General features: G+C 42.5%; 1 protein-coding gene and 1 pseudogene across 4 annotated transcripts; both read left to right on the forward strand.

Moving 5' to 3' along the window:
* The first annotated feature begins 516 nt into the window (after positions 1-516).
* Positions 517-21506, forward strand: VBP1 (VHL binding protein 1). 4 transcript variants are annotated; one of them, XM_075538265.1, is made up of 6 exons: positions 517-655; positions 4619-4743; positions 8049-8115; positions 9235-9333; positions 15665-15803; positions 21193-21506. In XM_075538265.1, exons 1-6 carry the CDS (start codon positions 563-565, stop codon positions 21207-21209), a joined length of 540 nt encoding a protein of 179 aa, XP_075394380.1. In that variant the 5' UTR covers positions 517-562; the 3' UTR covers positions 21210-21506. The 4 variants fall into 4 exon arrangements, with proteins under 4 accessions (XP_075394380.1, XP_075394379.1, XP_075394378.1 ...); XM_075538264.1 differs by lacking the exon at positions 21193-21506 and adding an exon at positions 20528-21168; XM_075538263.1 differs by lacking the exon at positions 21193-21506 and adding an exon at positions 18597-20520 and having other exon boundaries at positions 15665-15846.
* Positions 9352-15657, forward strand: LOC142433129 (U6 snRNA-associated Sm-like protein LSm3 pseudogene; annotated as a pseudogene).
* Positions 21507-22995: the final 1489 nt, after the last annotated feature.

Below are 22995 nucleotides of genomic sequence, written 5' to 3' on the forward strand. Positions count from 1 at the left end.
TGCGGAGACAGACACTGCAGTGAGGGGCAGTCTGGCGGAAGAACTGGCCTCCGGCTGCTTCGCTCCCTCCCTGGGAAGTCTGGGCGTGCCCAGATGGTTCCTCTGGGAGTTGGCCTTTACCATTTGGTGATTTTCCTCCTCGGGTCCCTGGGACCTGCTGGAATGCTTGGAGAATGGACACTGCTGGGTTCTCCGTCCAGAAGCCCTCCACCCCCTTTTTATTGCTAGGAACCTTGTAATTAGCAGTCCATCACGTAATTCCCTACGCTCTCAGGGTTCCAACCTACCCACAAACGCACGGAGACACCTTTCCCCAGAGGCGCGTATTGGCCCCTCCCCCGCTAACGGCGCTTCCACGCGTGTGACTGAGGGCAGCCAATCAGCAGCCAGAGGTTGGGCGAATCAGCAGAGAGGAGCCGTTCCTTCCTGTACACCAATGATCGCGCAGACTCACCGGGAGGGGGCGGGCTTTCAGGGGCGGGCGAGCCAATCACGGCTCTCACGCGGGCTGGTAACCTGGGAGGCAGTTAGTCGCTCGCTTGATCAAACTCGCTTCACCAAGATGGCGGCTGCTAAGGATTGTGGTGCCCCTGGAGAAATGGCCACGGGGAGCTTGCGACGCCTCCACCTGGGAATTCCTGAGGCCGTGTTTGTGGTGAGAGTCACGGCGGCCCTTGACCCCTTGTCCCAAGGCGGAGGACTGAACGCTTTTTGGCCTCTGACCCCACCTCGGCCTGGACCCCGGAGGGTCCCGGGAGGGCGTGTTCGGCTGGGCCGGTCTCTGCTGGGCTCACTCTGAGGAGAAGGGGACCTGGCCGTCGCGGGGCGGTAGGGCCTGGGCCGGGGCGACCGCGCCGCCGCCTTGTGTCGTTGACTGCCGCCTTGGGCACACGGGAGAAGGGCCGGCGGTAAAGAGCTGGGGACTCCGCCGAGATCATTGGACACCTAGAGGGCCTTGAGCCCGCCGTGGAGCAGGCTGGACCGTTGGGGTTCAGGTCCTAAGCTGGGCAGACAGGCTGGTCCCTGGGGGAAGGGGCATCGGTGGTTGGTGACTGCCAAGTTCTCGGAGGTGCTGCGAAGGTAATGGCCCCTTTGGAGAAGGTTTCTAAGTCAAACCATCGCGAGGTCATATTTCGGTGGCGGCCCATCATTCTAACAATTTAGCGAGGAATGAGGGAAACGGAATAGGAGGCTTCACTAGGAGCCCGACCCAGGTCCGACAGAGAGCCAATCGACCCTAGCAAGCTATAATATTGGCAAACTGTTTGTAATGAGAGGAAACCTTGGACCACCCTTTTTGGCCAGCATCCTTACTCAGCTCTGGCTGAGCCACTATAAAGCACTGATGGGATTTTTTTTTTCAATCGTTCGCTTTAGTTTTCGCTGCCAGTTAATTCCGACTCATGGCGACCCCATAGGACAGGGTAGAATTGCCCTGTGGGTTGCCGAAGCTATGACCCTTTATGGGAGTAGAATGCTTCGTGGCCAGTGGGTTCGAACTGCTGATTTTGCAGTTAGAAGCCCAACGCCTAACCAAGATGCTGTTAGGGTGGCCCAGGAGTCAAAATTGACTCGATGGCAGTGAGTTTGGGGGTTTTGTGTGTGTTGCTTTCATTTGTAAATTGATTTCCTTCCAGCTCCCTTTTTACTATTCCTGCATCATTCCTTTAAAAAAATGTATATACATACCTGCTTTATATGGTATATTTGCATATGTTGATAGTAATTTTGTAGTTAATGTCTCCATTTTCTCCCTGAGCTGTGCCATTTATTTCTTAATTATTTCTCAGCAATAGTAGCTATAGAGAAAATTGAGTATTCATTATTTGCCAGTACTTTTCTAAGGATTTTCTAAAACGCATAGCGGTTGGTATCATCCCCATTTTGCAGTTGATGAAGCTGAGGCGCAGTGCCCTTGCGTCTGTCCCTTACCAGGGTCACACAGGCTCTGAATGCAGGCATTGCGTGGGGCTGCACATACTTACTTTATCTCCTGCTTGGGGGAGGAAAGCCTGGTGGTCAGTTGCTGACTCCCACTCAGTTTCCACTCCTGGCAACCCTGTCTGCAAAATTGGTGTGGCTTTCCAGGCTGTGACCATTCAGAAGTAGGTCTCCAGGCCTTTTTTCTGAGGTGCATCTGGGTGGGTTGGATCCACCAACCAAATCAGCTGCCCACAGTTGTTCTACTTGTGCAGTCTATGTGTTCCTAGCTAGGGATCGAATTTCCTTTGTGCCTTAAACTACTACAGGAACCCATGTGCTGTAGGGGTTAAGCATTCGTCTGCTAACCACAGGCCAGCAGTTGGAAAACACCAGCCACTCCTTGAGAGAAAGACAAGACTTTCTATTCCTGTAAAGAGTTACGAAAATCACAGGGGCAGTTCTACCCTGTCCTGTAGGATTGTTGTGCATCAGCATCGCCTTGATGGGAGAGAGGGTTTATGTGTTTGTTTTTAGTTTAAATATTATAATCATGGTGGTCAGCTAGAGGTGTATTCAGAAATCGAATTCAAGGGGATAAAATTTATCAGGAGATAAATACTCTGACTTTATACTGCTTTGTTTCTCACTGAAAATTTTTTCTAGACTTAAAAATTTAGAATTTCTAGCAGCATAATATTTCCAAAATTTATATAATGATTTTTATATTCCCAAGTTCATTGACATATCATGGTATTATGGGGAAAGCATTGGTATCTGAGTAGATTTGAATCCCACCTCTACTTCCAAATTGCTTACTGTGGGACATTTAATTTTGCCACTGTGAGTCTTAGTTCCTTTAACTACAATGGAGATAATACTTTCTGAGTTATTATGAGAGACAATACGCTTTCATAATGGAAATATGCCAGGTAACCTGTTTATTTTATTATGATAAAAACCACAAACCCACTGTGATCGAGTTGATTCTGACTCATAGCACACCATAGGACAAAGTAGAATTGTTCCATAGGGTTTCCAAGACTGCCAATTTTTGGAGCAGATAGCCTCATCTTTCTCCCTTGGAGTGACTGGTGGGTTTGAACTACCGACCTTGTGGGTAACTGTACAATGCCTAACTCACAGTGCTATCAAGGCTCCATTTTGTTTTGATAGACTGTAGAAAGACAGAGCTTTCTACTCCCTCAAATGGTTAACAGTCTTGGAAACTTGTGGGGCACTTCTACCCTGTCCTATAGGGTCACTGAGTCAGCATTGACTCGATGGCAGTGAGGTTTTTCTGGTTTGAGTATACCATAACGATTAAGTCAGAACTCCTCCTTCCCCATCTCCCCTTCAAATGCATATCCCCATCCATTTAATGAACTTATCATCTTCTAATATATTGTTCAGATACACCATCCCTCTCTTTTTTCCCCAGTCACCACCGTAAGATAGAATTCGTAGCATGTTATATTATAGAAATATGTCAGTTGCTGTCGAGTCTGTCCTCATGGTTACCCCATGTACAGTGGAATGAAACACTGCCCAGTCCTGCTCGAGCCCTAGGATCAGCCTGGGATTGGATCATTGTGATCTACAGGGTTTTCTGAAGTAGATCCCAGGACTTTGTTCCTAGTCTCTTTTAGTCTGTAACCTTCCACTGCCAGATAGGACTCCTTTGTAGCAGGTGAGATTTCCACCACTGAATTACCAATGTAGGATGGTAATGGCTTAACATTTATTGAAATTTATTTTTTAGATGTCATGTACTCTTCTAAACATTTTAAAGCATGCTAACACATTTACCATCCTGTGAGGAAAAGAAATTTTCAGTCTATGCTTACAGATAAAGACACTGAGGCCAAGGGAGGTTAAGTAACACCTCCAAGGTCAACCCAGCTAGTAAGTGGTGACGCCTGGATGTAAAACCAGGCAAGTCCTTTAGCCACAGTCCTATGCTGCGTTTGTTCATTCTGCCTGCTAGCATCTAAGCTCCTGCTAGTGTATACCATGTGTACCCCCAAAAGCTCCAGACTCACTGCCATCGAGTCGATTCTGACTTATAGCCAATCTATAGGACAGAGTAGAACTGCCCCCCGTGGGTTTCTGAGACAGAAAGCCCCATCTCCCAGTGGGCGGCTGGTGGGTTCAAACTGCTGACCTTGTGATTAGCTGCCAAACCTGTAACCCACGACATCATCAGGGATGCTGTTGGGCTTTCCGGCTGACTTATTGATCATTAGGCAAGCCTTTGTGGCTTGCCTTTTAGGAACCTAATGCCATCATGATTTCTATGGCATAGCTTTTTGAGTTAAAAAACAATGGCGCTGATGTCAGCATGCAGCCTGCAGAATCATTGTGTGACTAGGCTACCCTAGACAGTGCATTTGATCGTTGCTAATTTTCATATTTAGAACCAAAGCTTCCTGGGGCATGCATAAAGCTGACAAGATCTAAATGAAAAGCAAAGAGAAGAGAATAGAGGAAGAACAAATTAGCCACATAATTTATGTGTACATTTGAAATGCTCTCAAACTTTTTATAATTTTGGTTAAAAACAAGTGTTTGGGGAAAAAACTAATCAGGGAAGGCTTTAGAGAAAAAACATTGTTTCTTTTCTTTGCAGAAAAGAAAGCAGTCAAAAGATTTGTGTGAATTTTAAAATTTATAATACCTTATATTTTTTATATTAAAGGAAGATGTAGATTCTTTCATGAAACAGCCTGGGAATGAGACTGCAGATATAGTACTGAAGAAGTTGGATGAACAATACCAAAAGTACAAGTTTATGGAACTCAATCTTGCTCAAAAGAAAAGGAGGTAAGTTACAAATTTTCCAAAAATATTTGAAAAAAATCTTTGATGTCTTGAATGGTTTAATTCCCCCCCCCCCAATTTTTATTGAGGCATATTTCAAATACACTTAAATATCTATCTCATGAGTGTTTAGTTTTGATGGGTTTTGACTTCTGTAACCATTGCTCACCTCAATGCCAAGAAGATGTCCATTTCTCCAGGAAGTTCTCTTCTCCTTTCAGGGCAGCTTTGCCTCCCAGCCCCTACCTGTACAGGCAATTACTGTTCTGATTGTTCTCACCATAACTTTGTTTGGCCTGTGCTTGAAGAGGAGTCCTGGTAGTTCAATGGTTAGGCGCTTGGCTAATAACGAACCCACTGGCCACCCTGCTTCAGTCACGATGCACAGCTTTGGAAACCCTGCAGAGTCACAATCAGACTTGATTTGTGCTTTGGTGCTTGAATGTCAAACACATAGAAACATATGGTAAGTGCTATGCCAGGCTTCTTGGACTTGGATGCTTTTGAGAGACTGCCATACACATTCCAACAGTTAGTGCCTTTTTAGTACCAGCTTGTGTTGCATTGTAGGAATTTTTTGGTAGTCATTTGGATTTCAGCTCTGAAGTGGTTTTTTGTTTGCTTTTAACTTTTCGTTGTGATTTGGTTGAACACTGCCGAGGCATTGGTTTGCTTTTCAACAATTCTTGTGACTATTGTGGCATTAGCAATCGCCACAATGGACAGCACTCTGCCCACTGCCTCCCCATGCTGAGAGGTTCCATTCCTCCTGCTTCCCTCGTCCTTCTTGCCTTCTGAGCTTATCCTAGGGCAAACGCTGCCCTCTGGATCTTGTATGGTTGATTGTTTTTAGGAGTGTGTACCTCCTGTTGGTGGTCATCTTATAGGCTTATCTGTTGTTTGAAGGTTGAGCCAAGAAAGGGGTGAGAGGTCAGTGCCATGCCTGAAGGGTGTCTAGGGAGCATAGTCTTGGGGCTTGGCTCTTAACTTTTTGTGTAAACATACATTTTCATTTCCCCGGGATGTACCTTAGATGTGGAATTGCCGAGTTACCTGGTAAGTGTATATTCAATGTAATGAGAAATTGCTAAAGTTCTCCAAAGTCGTTCCCATTCTATACTCACCAAGAATGTATAAGACATCTAATTGTTCCACAGTCTTCGCAGCACTTGTCAGTCTACAGAAGGTTTGAACACCAAGTCAAAAAGATAGTGAAGCCTCGGAGGTCATAGCATCTTAGCTCACCCTTAATTTTCACTGAGGTGAGAGCCCACAGAAGTCATTACTTTCCCAGGCAATAGTATCCTGCTCTCAATCCTTTATTTCCCTATATTTTTAGAGTGGCTTCACTGTGAAAGAAGGTCACTGCAATCTTCAGGAGTCAGTGTTCTTCATATAGTATGCATTTATGGAATGCCCACTGTTGGCATTATGGTTACCAGTTGGGCTGTGATCCACAAGGTTGGCAGTTCGAAACCAGCGGCAGTCCCTCCGGAGAAAGAAGAGTCTTTCTACACCTCTTTAAAGAATCCCAGTCTCAGAAACCCACAGGGGCAGTTCTATCCTGTCCTAGAGGGTCACAGTGAGTCAGTGTTGACTCAATGGTAGTGAAAAATCTGCTTTCAGCAAGGACACAGTCTAGGGGTGGAGGTCATAGATAATATCAAAAGCAGAACAGTAGATGTGCTTTTGTACAAAATGATGAGGGGAAGACATGATCTGGAGGGGCGCAAGGAATGAAAGGGAAAACTCCCAAGAGGAGATGGCTTTACAATCTGCAATGCTGCTTTTGAGTTTGGAGGTAGACTGACGGGACAAAATAGTCTAAACACTGGTTTTTAGATGCATTCTCTCATTTGATTTTGGTAATAATTGGGGGAACTTTGAATAGAAGCTGAGTACTAAATGGACTGAAAGTCATTGACATGGCAAGATGGGTCAGGAAACAAGAAACTGTTCTCATTTTAGAAAAAAAGTATTTGTATGCACAGAAGAACGAAAGAATGGACACTAAAAGCATATTAACAGTGGTGATTGCTGATGTTTTTATTTGCTTATCTGTTTTTGTTTTCTACAGCATGCGTATGCTACTTTGATAATAAAAGTTTATTTGAAATTTTATTTTAAAAATAATAAGACTATTTAGTTCAAAGAGGTCATAGAGACATTGGCCTTAGGACCATACTCTGGGGCACTTCACTCTTAGGAGTATGGGAGACCATCAGGATCTAGCATAGGAAGCTGAGAGGGGGCAACTAGTATGGGCAGAAGAAAACCAGAACAGTGGGCTCATGGAAGGAAAGGGGAGGTATTTGAGAATGAGGGTACCACAGTTCAATTGAGGCCTGGGAAGTGCCTACCCATTTGGCAGCAAATGGGCATCGTGACCTTGACAGAGGGATCATTGTTAATGATTCCAGAGGACGGGGGAAGGAAATAAAGACATCCTATATGGACAGTTTGAAGAACTTTGCTATAAAAAGGAAAGAGCTAGAAGAGGAAGTAAAATCAAGGAGGTTGTTTGTTAAGGTGGAGGAAATAACAGGTTGGGGTGCTGATGGGAGAGTTAAGATAGAGGGGGAAATTGATGACATAGAGGAGGAAAAGTGGGGCCTTTTTGAGGTGGTTTTTTTTTTTTTTGGTATGGTTGGAACTTCACTTTAGTTTGAAATATGTGCTCTAGGGAGGGAGGGGGGAAAAAAGAGGACCTGATGCAAAGGGCTTAAGTGGAGAGCGAATGCCTTGGAAATGATGAAGGCAAAGAATGTACAGATGTGCTTTACACGATTGATGTATGTATGGATTGTGATCAGAGTTGTATGAGTCCCTAATAAAATGTTAAAAAAAAGAAATGTATGCTCTAGCCATAAATGGGAGGGGTAAAAATGACTCTATGTAATTGCAGTCTTCCATATCATGTACATCTGGGATACGACAGTGAACACACCAGACAGAAATCCCTGCGCTTGTGGAGGCAACAGTCTAGTTGGGGGGAAAGACAATAAACTTTAATTTCAGTTCAACTAATATATGCCAGGCACCTAGGAGCTATCAATGAACAAAACATATGAGAATTTCTGCCTGATTGAAGCTGACATTCTGGCCAGAAATGTTAAGAAATCCTGTAGTAGGATCAAAGGTGTGAGTAGGTCTTATTTTCGGGGGGGGTGTCTTACTTTCGGGGAAGCAGTATTTGTAAATGGTTCTCAGCTCGAAAACACAGAGCCAATGAGACTATGTCCTGGAGTTTTATTCTTACCTGTAAAACACTAAGTTAACTTTCTGTTGGTTTGTTTGCTTGTTCATAGGCTGAAAGGACAGATTCCAGAAATCAAGCAGACTTTAGAAATTCTCAAATACATGCAGAAGAAAAAAGTAAGTCTATTTTTGCTGGTAAATAGGAGTCAACTAGGATTTTGATTGTAAATAGGAGTGAACTAGGCAGAGGCATGCTCCCTGGGCCCTTGGGTCACTATTGGTTTGTTTGTGCTCAGCCTGCGTTGCTGAGTGCATGCCATCGTTATACACAGCGTATGTTGCACTGAACGCTGTGGTGGTGGTGTTTGCCTCACAAGTCAGATTTCCTTCTGGGGCCCAAACGTCATAAGTTACTTACATGTGATGTTTATGAAAATTGAATACAATTTATTCTCCTGAAGAATGAAGAGTGAGTCATTTTCCACAATTAAAAAAATATGAAAAAAAGGAGTAAGTCAAAGAATTATAGAACTGGAAATACTCCTAGAAACTGTTTCACATTCCTATTTTATATCTGCTAGATTTTACCAAAGCAGTGTCACATAGCTACTTCCTGGCAGAACTGAATTTGGCAATCTTCTGAGTGTTCCTTTAGTACTCATTAAATCAAACCAGGCTATAAAGATTACATTTTATAAGCCTTTTTTTGAGATGATTATTTATATCTGGTTTTGATTTGTTACTTGATTGAACATGAGTCACGACATAATAGTAGTGAATACTTGCACAGTTCAGTGAGTTTATTCAGCTTGTAAGAGTTTCCTGTGTACTTGTGCACGTCCACCTTTGTGTGCTCTGTTGACCCAAACCCTCAGAGGTGTAGAGGCCAGCGCTACTCGTCACCACGTGGAGTCTGGCACGTTGCATGTGTGCAGAGTGGAACGGCCCCGTATGGTTTTTAAGGCTGTGACCTCTCAGAAGCAGATCTCCAGGCCTGTCTTCTACGGTGGGTTTTAACCATTTGTGCCACCCAGGAGCTCTTGTAGGGACTATTCGTATGGTCATGTTACAGATGAGGGACACGCAGAGGGTAAGTGACATGCCATGCTAACAGTGTTAGTAAGTAGTTGAGCCAGAATCGATGCTCAGATATTTGACCCTAGTGTCCTGTCTTTTATCATTGCATCTGCATGATGATGGTGCTGCTATACGTCTGTCTTGCATGCAGCTCAGAGATTCTTTCCTTGAAACCCTTGATATTAAATAGGCCTGTTACAATATTCTAATTTTTTTAAGGAATCCACCAATTCACTGGAGACCAGATTCTTATTGGCAGATAACCTGTACTGCAAAGCTTCAGTTCCTCCTACTGATAAAGTGTGTCTGTGGCTGGGGGTAAGTAAATGTCATAGGCATAGTTTCTTTAGCTGAAATTTGTCAACCAGTGTGCTCTTCCAGCCAAACAGGATTCTTAATATGTCTAACGAGCGTATTTCCCTTTGATTGTAGAAAAAATGCAGGGGTCCAATCCTAGTCAGTCATACTGGAAACTGCCTGGAATTAAGAGTTTGAGGAGCACAGTAAAATGATGCTCACATCTCTCTTCTCCCATAAAACAAGCTGTCCCAAACCCTTGCTACCTTTTTTGACTTGCATGTAACAAAGGAAATGGAATAGGAACAAAAGAGAAATTGCATTGCTAAACTTATGATAAATGTGTCTTCTCCACAAAAGTTTATTAGTTCTAGAAAGAGCCCTATTAAGTTATGGAGATAAAAGATTATTACAAAGACCTTGAGGATTAAAGGTTATATGTTTCAGTTTTAGATGATTTCTAAGACCTTCTTTTTCTATAATTTTTCTGTCTTGCTCCTCTTAGCAGCATTACAAGCTTACCCCTCCAGGACAGAGTTTGGTCTTCTCTGTCAGCTGATATAGGAGCTCTGGTGGCATTGTGGTTACATGTTGAGCTGCAAGCCTCAAGGTCAGCAGTTCGAAATCACTAGCCGCTCTGCACGAGAACCCAAAATAAACAAACTCTTTGACACATCACGACCCCATAGGACAGAGTCGAATACGTGCCTCTGTGAGTTCCCAAGCCATTAACTATTCATGGAGTAGAAAGTCCCGTCTTTCTCCTGAGGAGTGAATCTCAGCCAGTGCATAGCTACCATGCTACCAGGGCGTCTAGTTTCTTGGGCTTCCTACTCCTGTACAGCGTTAGAGTTGGGAAACTCCCCCAGGGGACTTCTGCCCTGTCTGCCAGGGTCGCTTGGAGTCAGCATTGATGTGATGGCAGTGAGTTTCTTTTCTTTTTTGTCTGGTCAGCTGATGTTAGGAAAGGCTTATGGAAACAGTAGCTGAGCTCTACACGATGAGCAGAATAGCATGTGGAAACTTGATTCTGTATTTGTTAGTTTCCATCTCTCGATTTTTGTTAGATTAATCTTAGAGTTTGTACAGCTTTTACGTTTTATTCAGCAGTCATAATTCCCACTCTTGCTTATTTTTAGTTCTATATTTAAAAGGAGAGATTCACTGTTACTATTTATCCTTTTTCTAATCCTTTGAAATTTAAAAAATACACTTAAATGTGTTTTAGTGGCCAGTGGTTTTACTGTATTGCTATTTGTTTTTCCTAGAGATGCTGTGACCTTTTGATTCACAAGTTCAAGTGTTTATTTCAGAAAAGATGGTTTCTGTTACACGTTTAATTATATTTTTGTTCACTTTCTTTTATTACTTTCTTTGGGAGTAAGAAATAATTTAATGTCTTTTGTTTTCATATCTGTCATATTTTCTGGTTTACCATATGTACTCAGTATAAGCTGACTCGAACATCAGCCGAGACAACTAATTTTACCACAAAAACGGCATTAAAGATGTGCTGGAAAACTCGACTTATACTTGAGTTTATGTGGTAGTTATTTAATATTTAGATTTTGAATTTCATTTATGATTTTCTCTGGCTTGTCATCTATAAATTTCAGAGTAACATGTATTTGGTTTAGTTGCTTTGACTCTGGCTTTCATAATGGTTTTTCTCTTACTCTTCACTTTATTTTCTGAGCTTTCCCAGCTCATTATATCTGTCTTCGTCTGTACCTCTTATTTGTGCCCTTGACTTCTCCCCAGGCCCTGTACTTCCCACTCTCTTTCCCGTCAGTCAATGGCAGAACCACAACCAAACCTTTGAGCCCTCCCTCAAGCAGTTCATCAGCATCTTCTTCGCTTTATAAGCCAAAAGTCAAATTCACTGCCATCGAGTTGATGCTGACTCATACGGACCCTAAAGGACAGGGTAGAATTGCCCCCGTGAGTCTCTGAGACTAACTCTATGGGAGTGGAATGCTCTCTTAGTTGTATATGAGAATCCAACAACTTCTTTTATTCCTCATTTGTACTACCCTGGTCCAAACCATCCAAACCTCCCACCAGGACTACAGGAATAATGGCCTACGCATTTTTCTCCTTCTGTCTAAAACCTTTGAGGGGCTTTTGATCTCATTAGAGGGAAAGCCTAAGTTTCTCTCTTGAATGGATAATAAGTCTGATAACCCCTGTAATTTCTCTGACCTTATCCCCAATTGCTTTTTTCCTTGCATGCTCATGCTGGGTTTCTGGCTAGACCTAGAACGAACATGCAGGGAATGGGCTACCTTTATTTTGTCTGTGCGCTCTGCTTGAAATACTTTTTCCAGATGTTCCCAGCTCTTACTCCCTTCGGGTCTCTGTTCTGTTGTTGCCTTCTACTCATTCAGCCTAACATTTCCTATTTCTCTTGTATTTTGCCTATCACTACCCCTCCTCCCCCTACCTCTTTAATAAGAATGTAAGCCCCTTGCAAGTCAGGTTCTGAGTGGTTCACTGTTGATTTTCCAAATCGAGAATGTTTGGCACATAGTAATCATGAAAAAATAATTGCTGAAGAAATGGAGTTTGTGCAGCTTTTACAATTACCTATTGACTATTCTCTTGAACCACCGGCACATGCCTTTTAAAGTGTGTCAAATAACAGCTCTTCTCTGCTTGAGACACTGCAGTGGTTTCCCCATTAGCAAGGGCTGAATTGAGAGGTTTTGATTTACATGTGCCAGCCCCCACTCCCTCTCATCACTCATTTCGCTCCGTTCTTCCTGTCACTCTGCTTCAGCCTGGTGGCCTCCTCACAATCCCCACCTTTCAGCTTCTAGACCTGTACTCGCCGTCCTCCATACTCCCTGCACCGAGTCCTTTGCTTAAACCATGAGCTCCCTCAAGAGACCTACTGTGACTCCTCTGCTGACAGCGTCCTCTTGTGTCAGCTTCTCTTGAACTGGTTTTCTTTGAAGCATAATATCTCATTCCCTGATAGCTTATGGACCATTGTGTTTATTATTAGTTTACTATTTGTGCTCCCCACTTGAATGTAAGTGAGGAGTTGTATTTTCAGCCAAGATAAAAATATCTGGCACACATCAGTAAAAGTTTGTTGGATGAATGATGTTTTGATTGCTTTTTAAAATTGTAACTGTACATGATCCTGGTTAAAAGATCAAGTAGGACTGAAAATTTATAATGGGAAGCTATAGTCTTCTCTTCCATCTCAGATGTAATCATTTTTGTCATTGGTTGGTTGGCTGCTGTCTGAAGAACTCTGACTGATCCTCAGGGCGTATAAGTTGACAAATTTGCCTTTCCAGTGGCTCACCAATCTGGTCCACCGCACCCAAGCTTGAACACCTTCCATGGAAGGACCTTCTCCTTTTCAGGTTATGCTGATTCTTTTTCACTTTTGGAAAAATGTTTCAAAGTAAAATTTAACATAAGCTTGTTGAAAAAACAGAAACAAATGATACAGAAGAATATGGAATGAAAAATGAAAGTCTCTCTCCTTTCTCAAATCTTAATCCTACACTCTAGGGGTGTGCTCTTATGGTTTGATGGGTATCTTTTCAGCATTTTTTCTATATATCTACATAGACATATTGCGATGAAATTATTTCCTTTCTTGGTCTTTTGCCTTGATTCTTGGGTGGGGTGGGGGTGGGGCTTACCACCTCTCTCCCCCAACCTTAAGGAGTTTTTTGCTTTGTTTTGTTCTTGTTTTTACCCCAAAGGGTTTGTTACTTTTGTCCAGGTCCATTGACATTTCCTAGGTAGCCTGTAGACAACTTGGTGTGATATTTTTGGTCTGATCCTGAATTGTAGCCTGCCCTTGCAGGGATTACCTATTATGCAAATGAAGTATCTGGCCTATCAGAAAGGTATGGTTCAGTTTGTGACCCTGATGGAAGTACCATGCTTTGAATTGACAAGGAGTTTGGGTGTTTTATCAACCCGATCCATAGAGGATTTTAGAGAGAGAGAGAAACAGAAGGGGAAAGCAGAGAGAAGGGAGGCAAGGAACCTTCTACAGAAGCGGTAACATGGGTCGGGGGCTGTACCACTGAAGACAGAGCCAGTAGTGGTCAGAGTGGGTAAAAAGGTGGGAGAATAGGCTCCGCATTTGAAGCATGGCGGACGATGTGGACCAGCAACAAACTACCAACACAGTAGAGGAGCCTCTGGATCTCATTCGGCTCAGCCTGGATGAACGCATTGATGTGAAAATGCGAAATGACCGAGAGCTTCGAGGAAGATTGCATGCTTATGATCAGCATGTAAATATGATACTGGGAGATGTGGAAGAGACTGTGACTACTATAGAAATCGATGAAGAGACGTATGAAGAGATATATAAATCAACGAGACGGAATATTCCAGTGCTCTTTGTGCGGGGCAACGGTGTTGTGCTAGTTGCCCCTCCACTCAGAGTTGGCTGAAACCCAGCATCTGTTCAGAGGGGAAGAGAGGAGCCTCCTGAATGGAGGCTGTATTCCAAAGAGAAACCTACATAAGTTTTGATGCTCAGAAGTAACCAAGGATTCGTCCTTTCCTGAAATAAGTCAGTCTGCTGCCCCAAACCAAATGACATTTTAATTTTTTTCCCACCCTTCCGATAAATGTAATCACAAAAATGCAGGGGTTTTTCAGCAAATAATTTTGGGATTTTTTTTCTTTAAATAAATGTTTCTTTTCCTAAAAAAAAAAAAGGTGGGAGAATAGAGGTATGTTTGACTTCCACTTCTTAGAAATTAAGCTTGGTCTGATGTTGATTTGCATTTACACTCTAAAGTTGGCCAAGTTCTGGCTGTGCTATTCCTGCTAGCCACTACCATTGCATACATTTACAGTGGACATTGTGCCCACGTTATTTTTATTAAAATGATGAGTAAATGGCATGGACGCCACATCTGACCTCTGACTTCACAAGGGAGGATAATCCGACTCCAGCCCCATTTCAATGCACCTGCACTTGATGGCTTCTCTCTGTGTGTCTGTGTCTGATCATCTTTGTAAGATACCACACAGATGGGATTAGGACTCACCCTATCCCTGTATGATTTGTAAAGTTAACTGATAACATTTGAAAGAAAAACTGTTTGCAACAAGGATGAGTCTCACACATTGCTGAGTGAAAGGAGCTGTTTTATTTTCCTGCTGTAACAAATCACCACAAATTTCCTGGCTTAAAATCTCATAACTAACTAGTGTGCATAGGGTCACTATGGGTCAGAACCGACTCATGGCCCCTAACAACAACGACAGTTAAGTCTCTAGGAGGTCAGAGCCAGGATGCCTGTAAGCCAGGGGCCATCTCTCAGCTTTTAGAGGCAGTGGATGGGAGCTCCAGAGGAAGTTTGTGATGCTTTTAAGGGCTCATGTGATTACATTAGGCTCACTCAGAAAATCTCCTCATATTAAGGTGTGCTCAGCCTCAGGACGTAACACCATCACAGTGGTGATTTCCTCTCATAATCCCAGATTCCAAAACCTTGGAGGGGCATGCTTAAGAGGCCACGTACGGAGTGCCAGCTCTAGGGGAGCGCTTTCTCTCTCTGTCAGCTCTGGTGAAAGACCTGTATCTTGGATTCTGTTTTCCCCAGGTCCTAGGAGTTTCTCAGTGCCGGCACTCTGGGTCCAAGGATGTGCTCTGTCCCTGGCTCTTTACAGGTGGTAGTGAGGTCTCCCTCGCTCCTCCTTTTTTGCTCTTAGAACAGTAAGCCTGAGAGCTGAGTGAGGGTGTTGGATCCCACTCACATCCTACTTCATTAGTATAACCAGCAGCCTGATTCTCATTACTCACTGCCATTGAGTTTCTTTCCAATCACAACCCCTGTGGGTTTCCAGGACAGTCACTTTTTATGAGAGTAGAAAGCCCCATCTTGTTTCCTTGGAGCAGTTGGTGATTTCAACCCCCCATTTATTTATGAACGATGTGAGCTGACCCACTTGAGCCTCCATTTTCTGAGCTATAGAAAAGTAGATGACCTTTGCCATACCCTGTTGCAAGTAGTCACCTCTGCCACTGGGGCATAAAAGCGGAGACAATATGTAAATGAGTAGAGCTTAGCTGGGTCCAATCAAGTTGCATTTACAAAAACAAGCAGTGGATCGATCCACTTTGACCTCAGGGCCCACCCCTGTTCTAACTAACTGCCACAGAGTTGAAGCCAATTCATGGTCAGCAGTTCCAAACCACCAGCCGCTCCAAGAGAGAAAGATGGGGGGCTTGCTACTCCTGCGAAGAGTTAAGTCTTGGAAACAAACGGGCAGTCTGGCCTGCTGTATAGGGTCTCTGTGAGAGGATCCTATCTAGAGCACAGTGTAAACATTCATCGTTGCCATTATTTTCTCTCTTCAGGCAAATGTAATGCTGGAATATGATATCGATGAAGCACAGGCACTGTTGGAAAAGAACTTAGGAACTGCCACAAAGAACCTGGATTCTCTCGAGGAAGACCTGGACTTTCTTCGAGACCAATTTACTACCACGGAAGTCAGTATCCTTTCTTTAAAAAAAGCAAAAACAAAAACGAAGGGAAGGTAAAATATGTAAATCTTTGTTTAACATTCTTAGTTGTGTTGCTTTAATGAGTAAGATATTTTTATGCTAATTTAGGTTGCGGAATAATAAAAGCAATAACCATACAGATGTAGGTAATGCTTCCATTAGAACTACACATGGAAAACCAGTTAAATGTGAGTTTCCTAGCAAAATAAAAGTAAGTTTAATAGATACACCAAGGCAATTTCATGTTGTTTTGTATCACTTGAGTGGATTCTGACTCAGCAGCCTCATAGAAGAGAGTAGAACTAGCCTGTAGGGTTTCCCAGGCTATAATCGCTACGGAAGCTGACGGCCACATCTCTCCTGTCTGTGGACCCACTGGCCTGTCCCTCAAAAGCCAAGCACTTAACCACTGTGCCACCATGGCACCCACTTCACTTTCCAGTTAGAGGAAGGCAGGTATGAGCTGGAGTTAGTTCAGAAAAGGCTTTGTTGAGAAGATAAAACTTGAGCTGCTTTTAAAGGTACTTTCTGATTTCAAGTAGAGAGAAGAGGTGGGGGAGGAAGGGGTGGAGGAGTGCAGGACATTTGGATCAGGGGAAAGAATGGGCTTGGGCTCGAGGACCTCTTAACTTTCTTCTCCCAGGCTTCCTCTAACCCCTGTCCTCTGTCCTGCCTCCCTTGCCACCCGGATGCACTCAGCCCCACCGCCTTGTCAGCTTTTCCTGCCATCGCCATAGCTTACAGTCACTGTTCTTAGAGTCAGACCATCGCACTGTCTCCAGTATAAAGTTCCATTTTTTTCTCCTGTGGTGAAAATGCTTCATTGAGCCTTGTCACATATAAGATATTGCCCCCAGCCAGCCAGTGTCATCTCCCTGTCCCAACCCTCGTCTTGTGTGCTTTGCCAATAAGCCTAATTCTTTAGTAAACTTCTCTACCTCGTGTCTGTAGCACATGGCAGAGACACAACCCTTGTGGGCACACAGAAACCTAGTGCAGGGCCCATATGACTGACAGCTAATGTAGAGCGACTTCATCGCTCGGTGAGATGACTGACTTAGGGCCAAGGCGAGGGCGATGCTTCTGGAAAGGAAAACGTAATTCCATGTGAGAAGAACAAACAATTAGGGCTATAGGAGTGAAAGAAAAGGAGATCTCTTAGAAGATAAGCCCTACCGACTTGGCGAAGGCCCTTTTTGACAGTGTTGGAGAATGTAGGAAAGTGTGCAGACATGTGTTCCATTTCTTGAGACCCCAACTATGAAGAATGATTCACTACATGATAAACCCTAGAGACTTCCCCTCTTTAGTCAGGCACTCGGACTTGTAGTAGATGTTTGAATGCCCCATAAAACTAAAGGGAGGGTACAATAGAAGAGTACTGATGTTGTTTTATTAGGGGCTCATACAACTCTTATCACAGTTCATACATACATCAATTGTGTAAAGCACATTTGTGCATTCATTGCCCTCATCATTCTCAAACATTTGCTTTCCCCTTAAGTCCCTGGCATCAGCTCCTCACTTTTCCCCTCCCTCCTCACTACCCCCTCCCTCATGAACCCTTGATAATTTATAAATTATTGTTTTATCATATCTTGCACTGTCCGACGTCTCCCTTCACCCACTTTTCTGTAGTCCGTCCCCCAGGGAGGAGGTTATTTTTTTTAAAAAAAGTACTACTGTATATACTCAAGTATAAGCTGACCCAAATATCAGCCGAGGCATCAAATTTTACCACAAAAACTGCATTTAAAATGTGCTGGGAAACTCGGCTTATACTCAAGTATGTTCGTAATAATTACATCGATTTAAATGTCACGTGGTAGCATCAGGAGGAGGGACTTTCTTTGAAACTTGACAGTGTCTAGCACATATTTGTTAAATGGAATACCAGATTTGACTCTAAATGCTAACAATTGTTCATTTTATACCAATCTCAGCAGTTAATGTAGCAAAATTACTTATAACACTAGTTGTTATCAGTATTTCGTGTGCATAATTTTTGTGTCTTTAAAATTGTATTCGCCTTTTCTTTGACATTTCTTGCAGATATGGCTAGGGTTTATAATTGGGATGTAAAAAGAAGAAACAAAGATGATTCTACCAAGAACAAAGCATAAAGCTGGCAATTGAAAGTGTGGTTCTGTTTTCCAAGCATACATTATTTTGAATACCCCAAAGTTTATTCTTAAAGATTGACATAACTTTGAATAATTTTTTAGCAGCAAGAATGAGGATTAAAACTTTTAAAAATGACAAATGGCATTTTTTTAATTCATAAACAAAATTCGTTACCAGTGTTTTATGAAAGTAGTCGTATGTTGTTTTCTTTTTCACATTTCCCAATAAAATAAACACTGCTTTCATCGATTTGCCTGTCATAAGAAAACTGAGTTGAAATGACCCTAGACTGAAAGCAAGGCACTAGCACAGTTACTCTTTATGTGGTTAAACCAGTTTTGAGGTAGGAAAGATAGTTTGACTATTTATAGGCTTGATTTTCTCCCATGCATGTGAAGTTTTATGACACTGGGACCACTGATTTGTCTTATGTAAATGAGGTTCATGGATTACTAGTTAATTATCATAATATTTTGAACTTTTCAGGAAACAGTAATTTGCCTTTCTAAACAGGAAGAGGGCTACTGAGACCACATGTTTTCTTAGCCCAAGTAGTGCACAGTGTCTTAGCGATGCCAACATAGAAGACTTTGACTAATGTGAAATAAGATTACTTACTTAGCACTCACTGCTAAGGGATTTTTTTTCTTTATTAAAGGTTCTCCAAAGCAGCTTAACTGGAATGATAAGGTGAATGCCAATTTGCAATGGAAAAGAGGTGTTGCGCTTTTTATTCATGATAAGGCCTCAGAATTAATAAGTTCCAATGTAAGTCTGTGGGTATAGTGGCTAGTGCTAGATGATACAGATTCTGGTTAAAGTACAAATGTTTTATTCCCTCTTAATGTGGTAAAAACTTGGATAATGTTTTGTACTTGTATTTCATGATATTAAAACAATGGTATTTCATGATAGTAAAACAGTGAAGTTCAAACTGTGGCATGACACCTTCTTTCATTAGTGTTTCTAACGTTAATATGAATCTTCACATATTTGTAGAATTTATTTGCTTGTGCATATAACTAAGGAGCTTTGGGGGCGTTGTGGGCTGCACATTGAGCTGCTGACCCCAAGGTCAAGGATTCAAACCCACCAGTCACTTAGGGGAAGAAAGGTGAAGCTGTCTGATTTAAAGGTTTAAAACTCTCAGAAACCTGAAAAGGACAGTTCTACTCTGCCTGTGAGGTCACAATAAGTCAGAAAAGACTCAGTGACAATGAGTTTGGTTTGTGTTTTTGGTTCCTAGAACCAGCATTTCTCAAGCACTTCTTTTGTTTATAGAAATAACATCAAATCCCTTTGTAAAGAATATACATAGACAATTGAGAAGTTAGTCTGAAAGATACCTAAATTCCCTGATTTCGTTTTATTCCATGGTTTCATTTTAAATTCCCTAGTTTTAGGATTGAGGTTTGTAAACATCTTGAGATGGTAAGGGATATTTTTTCTCTTTCATACATTGGCACAACATTTTCTTTTTACCATATATTAGGACAGGAATGATTTGCTCAGGAGATTTTATTTTGTCTTAAGCTAAGTCCTTGAAAATCTAAGTATGAAGAAGAATCAACTGTTCCAGACCAAAAGGGCAGCATGGAAACATGTAGGGAGGAAGTAGGATAAGTGATGTCATATCAAGGGGATTGCATTGGATGAGTTGAAAAAAAAGTATATGATTCGTTGAATGTGAAGGTATGTAAGCTGGCGGCTAATATATAATACAAAAGTTAAAAATTAAGGCCATCTAACTAAGGACAACAAAGCCCACATGGAAGAAGCACACCAGCCTGTGTAATCAATCACAAGGTGTCGAAGGGATCAGGTCTGAGGCATCAGAGACCAAAAACATCATAGCATTGTGAATGAGGGGCAGTGCCAGAGTGGGGACCCAGAACCCATCTGTGGGCAATTGGACATACTGCAGAAGGGCCACGGGGAGGAGACGAGCCAGTCAGGGTGCAGTGTAGCAACGATGAAATATACAATTTTCCTCTAGTTCTTGAATGCTTCCCACCCCCCACTATCATGATCCCAATTCTACCTTACAAATCCGGCTGGACTGGAGGATGTACACTGGTACAGATAGGAACTGGAAACACAGGGAATCCAGGGCGGATGATCCCTTCAGGACCAGTGGTGTGAGTGGTGATACTGGGAGGGTGGAGGGAAGGTGAGGGAGAAAGGGGGATCAGATTACAAGGATCTACATATAACCTCCCTAGGGGATGGACAGTGGAGAGGTGGATAAAGGGAGACGTCAGATGCTGTAAGATATGACAAAATAATTTATAAATTATCAAGGGTCCATGGGAGAGGGGAGAACCCGGAGGGAGGGGGAAAATGAGCTGATACCAAGGGCTCAAGTAGAAAGCAAATGTTTTGAGAATGATGAGGGAAACAAATGTACAAATGTGCTTGACGCAATGGATGTATGGATATATGTATGGATTTTGATAAAAGTATGAGCACCCAATAACATGACTTAGAAAAAGAGAATTCAATCTGTACAAAGCAACAACTAATGGACTGTGGTTCACAGCTGGACTATACTCACATAACCTTTTCTTAACAATGCTTTAAATTCCATAGTATTGGAAAAATCATCGATGTTATCAATGGAATCGATCTTTTTATTTTGGTCATGATAATAACACTGCTAAAGTAAGTCAGTCATTCATATCCTATGGACAAGCAGATGGATTCTGGCCTCCCACATAATTCTAGCCCCAGTCCAAGAACAATGAGTTCTTATAACACGGCCCTGCTTGATACTTACCTTCATGAGGTTATCACTGAAGATAAGGGTGCTACAGCAAAGTGTGGTGAAGAAAGCAGATGGTGTCTGGCTGTGATAGGCTTATTGTGCCAACCTGGCCAATAAGAACATGGGATTAATAAGGTCACAGTTTGATTGGAGGACAAAGAGATAAATGGCTTGGCAAGCCCCACCTTTCTCTCTCTCTTGCTCTCTGATGATCAGACGTGCATGCAACTTCTAGTTCTCTGTCTCAACTTGTGAGCTGCACTACCCGTGAGGCACCGAACCCATGGATCATGTGGCTAGAGAGCTTGAGGTACCTTTGAAAGCTGCTTTGCCACACTGCTGGTATATACATCGGTTGGACTTGGGACTGTCTGATCCTGTCCTCTGGCTGACTGTTGGTGACCTGCCCTGCTGTTTGCTGCCAGTGACCAGACTGCCTGCAGTGATCTATGGAAGATTCAGCTGTCTGCTTCCTTGACCTTGGACCCAGCATGCCTCCTGAGTTGAAGGACTTCTAGTATATTAACTGTTCCATGGAAGTGAGTTGAACGGAGCCCTCTGTACTGCTGTGTGGACTTATTAGCTGTTATATTCCTTCATGCTGTATATATCTACTCTCTTCTATATATATAAAATCATGTGTCCTGGTTTTGTTTCTCTAGAGAACCCTTTCTAACACACTGGCTATCAATTGGCATAGTGTCTGGGATCTTAAAGGCTGTATTCAAACAAGTAGCCATCTAAGCAAGGAGTCAACTAAGTTCACATGGAAGGAGCACACCCGTCTATGTGATCCAAAGATTACATATAATAAAATTTATAGCCTTGAAAACCCACATGGTTAACAGTCAGACTATATTCAATGGCAGTGAGTTTGGTGTGTTTATTTGCTGATCAGTTGGTTCGGAGTGGGTGTTGGTCTTTGTCCATTAGGTCTAACTGTTGGAGGTATGAGGCTGGTGGGGTCGTATAGTATCAGTAGTTTGGGGTTGAATGAATTGATAAATTACTATTTTTTTTAAAAAGTGACAGATCTACTGTGGCAACAAACAAGCAGATGAGCCTACAAACACACAGAAAGAAAGAAGAAAAACTCAAATACACAATAATAATAAATAAAATAGGAACAGCCAGATAAGAGTCAGAAGCTGTTTTCTCTTTTTCAGTGACCATTTTGTGCTTATCAAGGTTCTTTCTACTGTGCACCTTAGGAGTATAGCCACGGGGGTGTGAAATTGTGTGTGTGTGAGAGAGACTTTTTTGGACACCAGAGGGTTATGGGGAGTTAGGAATGATTCTGTCTTTGTATCCTGTGACTCTCTTCTTGCAGTTTATCAATCCAAACAAACAAAACAGAAAAAAAATCCAAGAGAGAAGACCTCCAAACAGCACCAGCAACCTCAGAGTACTGAGAACCTCCATTGATACGGACTTGGTGTTTTGACACATCTGCCGCCATTGGGCACCCAAATATGTGGGTCCCACCTCTCTAGAGCTGCTCAGTTAGGTTAAAAAATATATGCCTAACTCATCATGATCTAGCCCAAGGCCACAAAGTCAGTGAATATGTGTGCCCCGATAATGATGTGGATGGTTACCTCATTCTGTTGGGTCTCTAAAAAAAAAAAGGCACGATAAGGATCTCTTTCAGTCTGTTTACCAGATAGCTGCCTTTCAAATGTCCTGGCACAGTCTAGTGCATGCTTCTGGAGCTGCATCAGTTTGTTGGAATATTTCAGGTGGTATTCCGTCAGTTCCTGGAGCCTTGTTTCAGTGTACCCCGGACTTCTTCCTTCAGCACCACGGGGTCTTGCTCAGATGCTACCGTTTGAAATGGTAGAATGTTGACTAGTTCTTTTTGGTACAGGGACTGTCTATTCTTTCCCTCTTTTTTTGAGTGTTTTCTGCATAGTTGAATATTTTACCCATAGAATTCATCAATCTTGCCACTTGAGGCTTGAATTTTTTCCTCCGTTCTTTCAGTTTGAGAAAAGCTGAGCATATTTTTCCCTCTTGGCTTTCTCATCCCAGGTGTTTGCACATTTCATAATACTTTGTCTTCTCGAGCTGCCCCGTCTCTTTTCATGATATAATTTCCCCATTTTCTTTAGCTGCTCTACATTCCAGAGCAAGTTTCCGGTGTCTTCTGACATCTACTTTGGTCTTTTCTTTCTTTCCCATGGTTTTAATGATCTTTTGCCTTTTAATATAAGATATTCTTGGTACCATCCCACAACACATCTCTTCTGCCATTAGCTTTCAATGTATTAAGTCTGATCTTGAGATGAGCCCT

The sequence above is a fragment of the Tenrec ecaudatus genome, chromosome X (genome assembly GCF_050624435.1).
Source record: "Tenrec ecaudatus isolate mTenEca1 chromosome X, mTenEca1.hap1, whole genome shotgun sequence".
Taxonomy (NCBI): domain Eukaryota; kingdom Metazoa; phylum Chordata; class Mammalia; order Afrosoricida; family Tenrecidae; genus Tenrec; species Tenrec ecaudatus.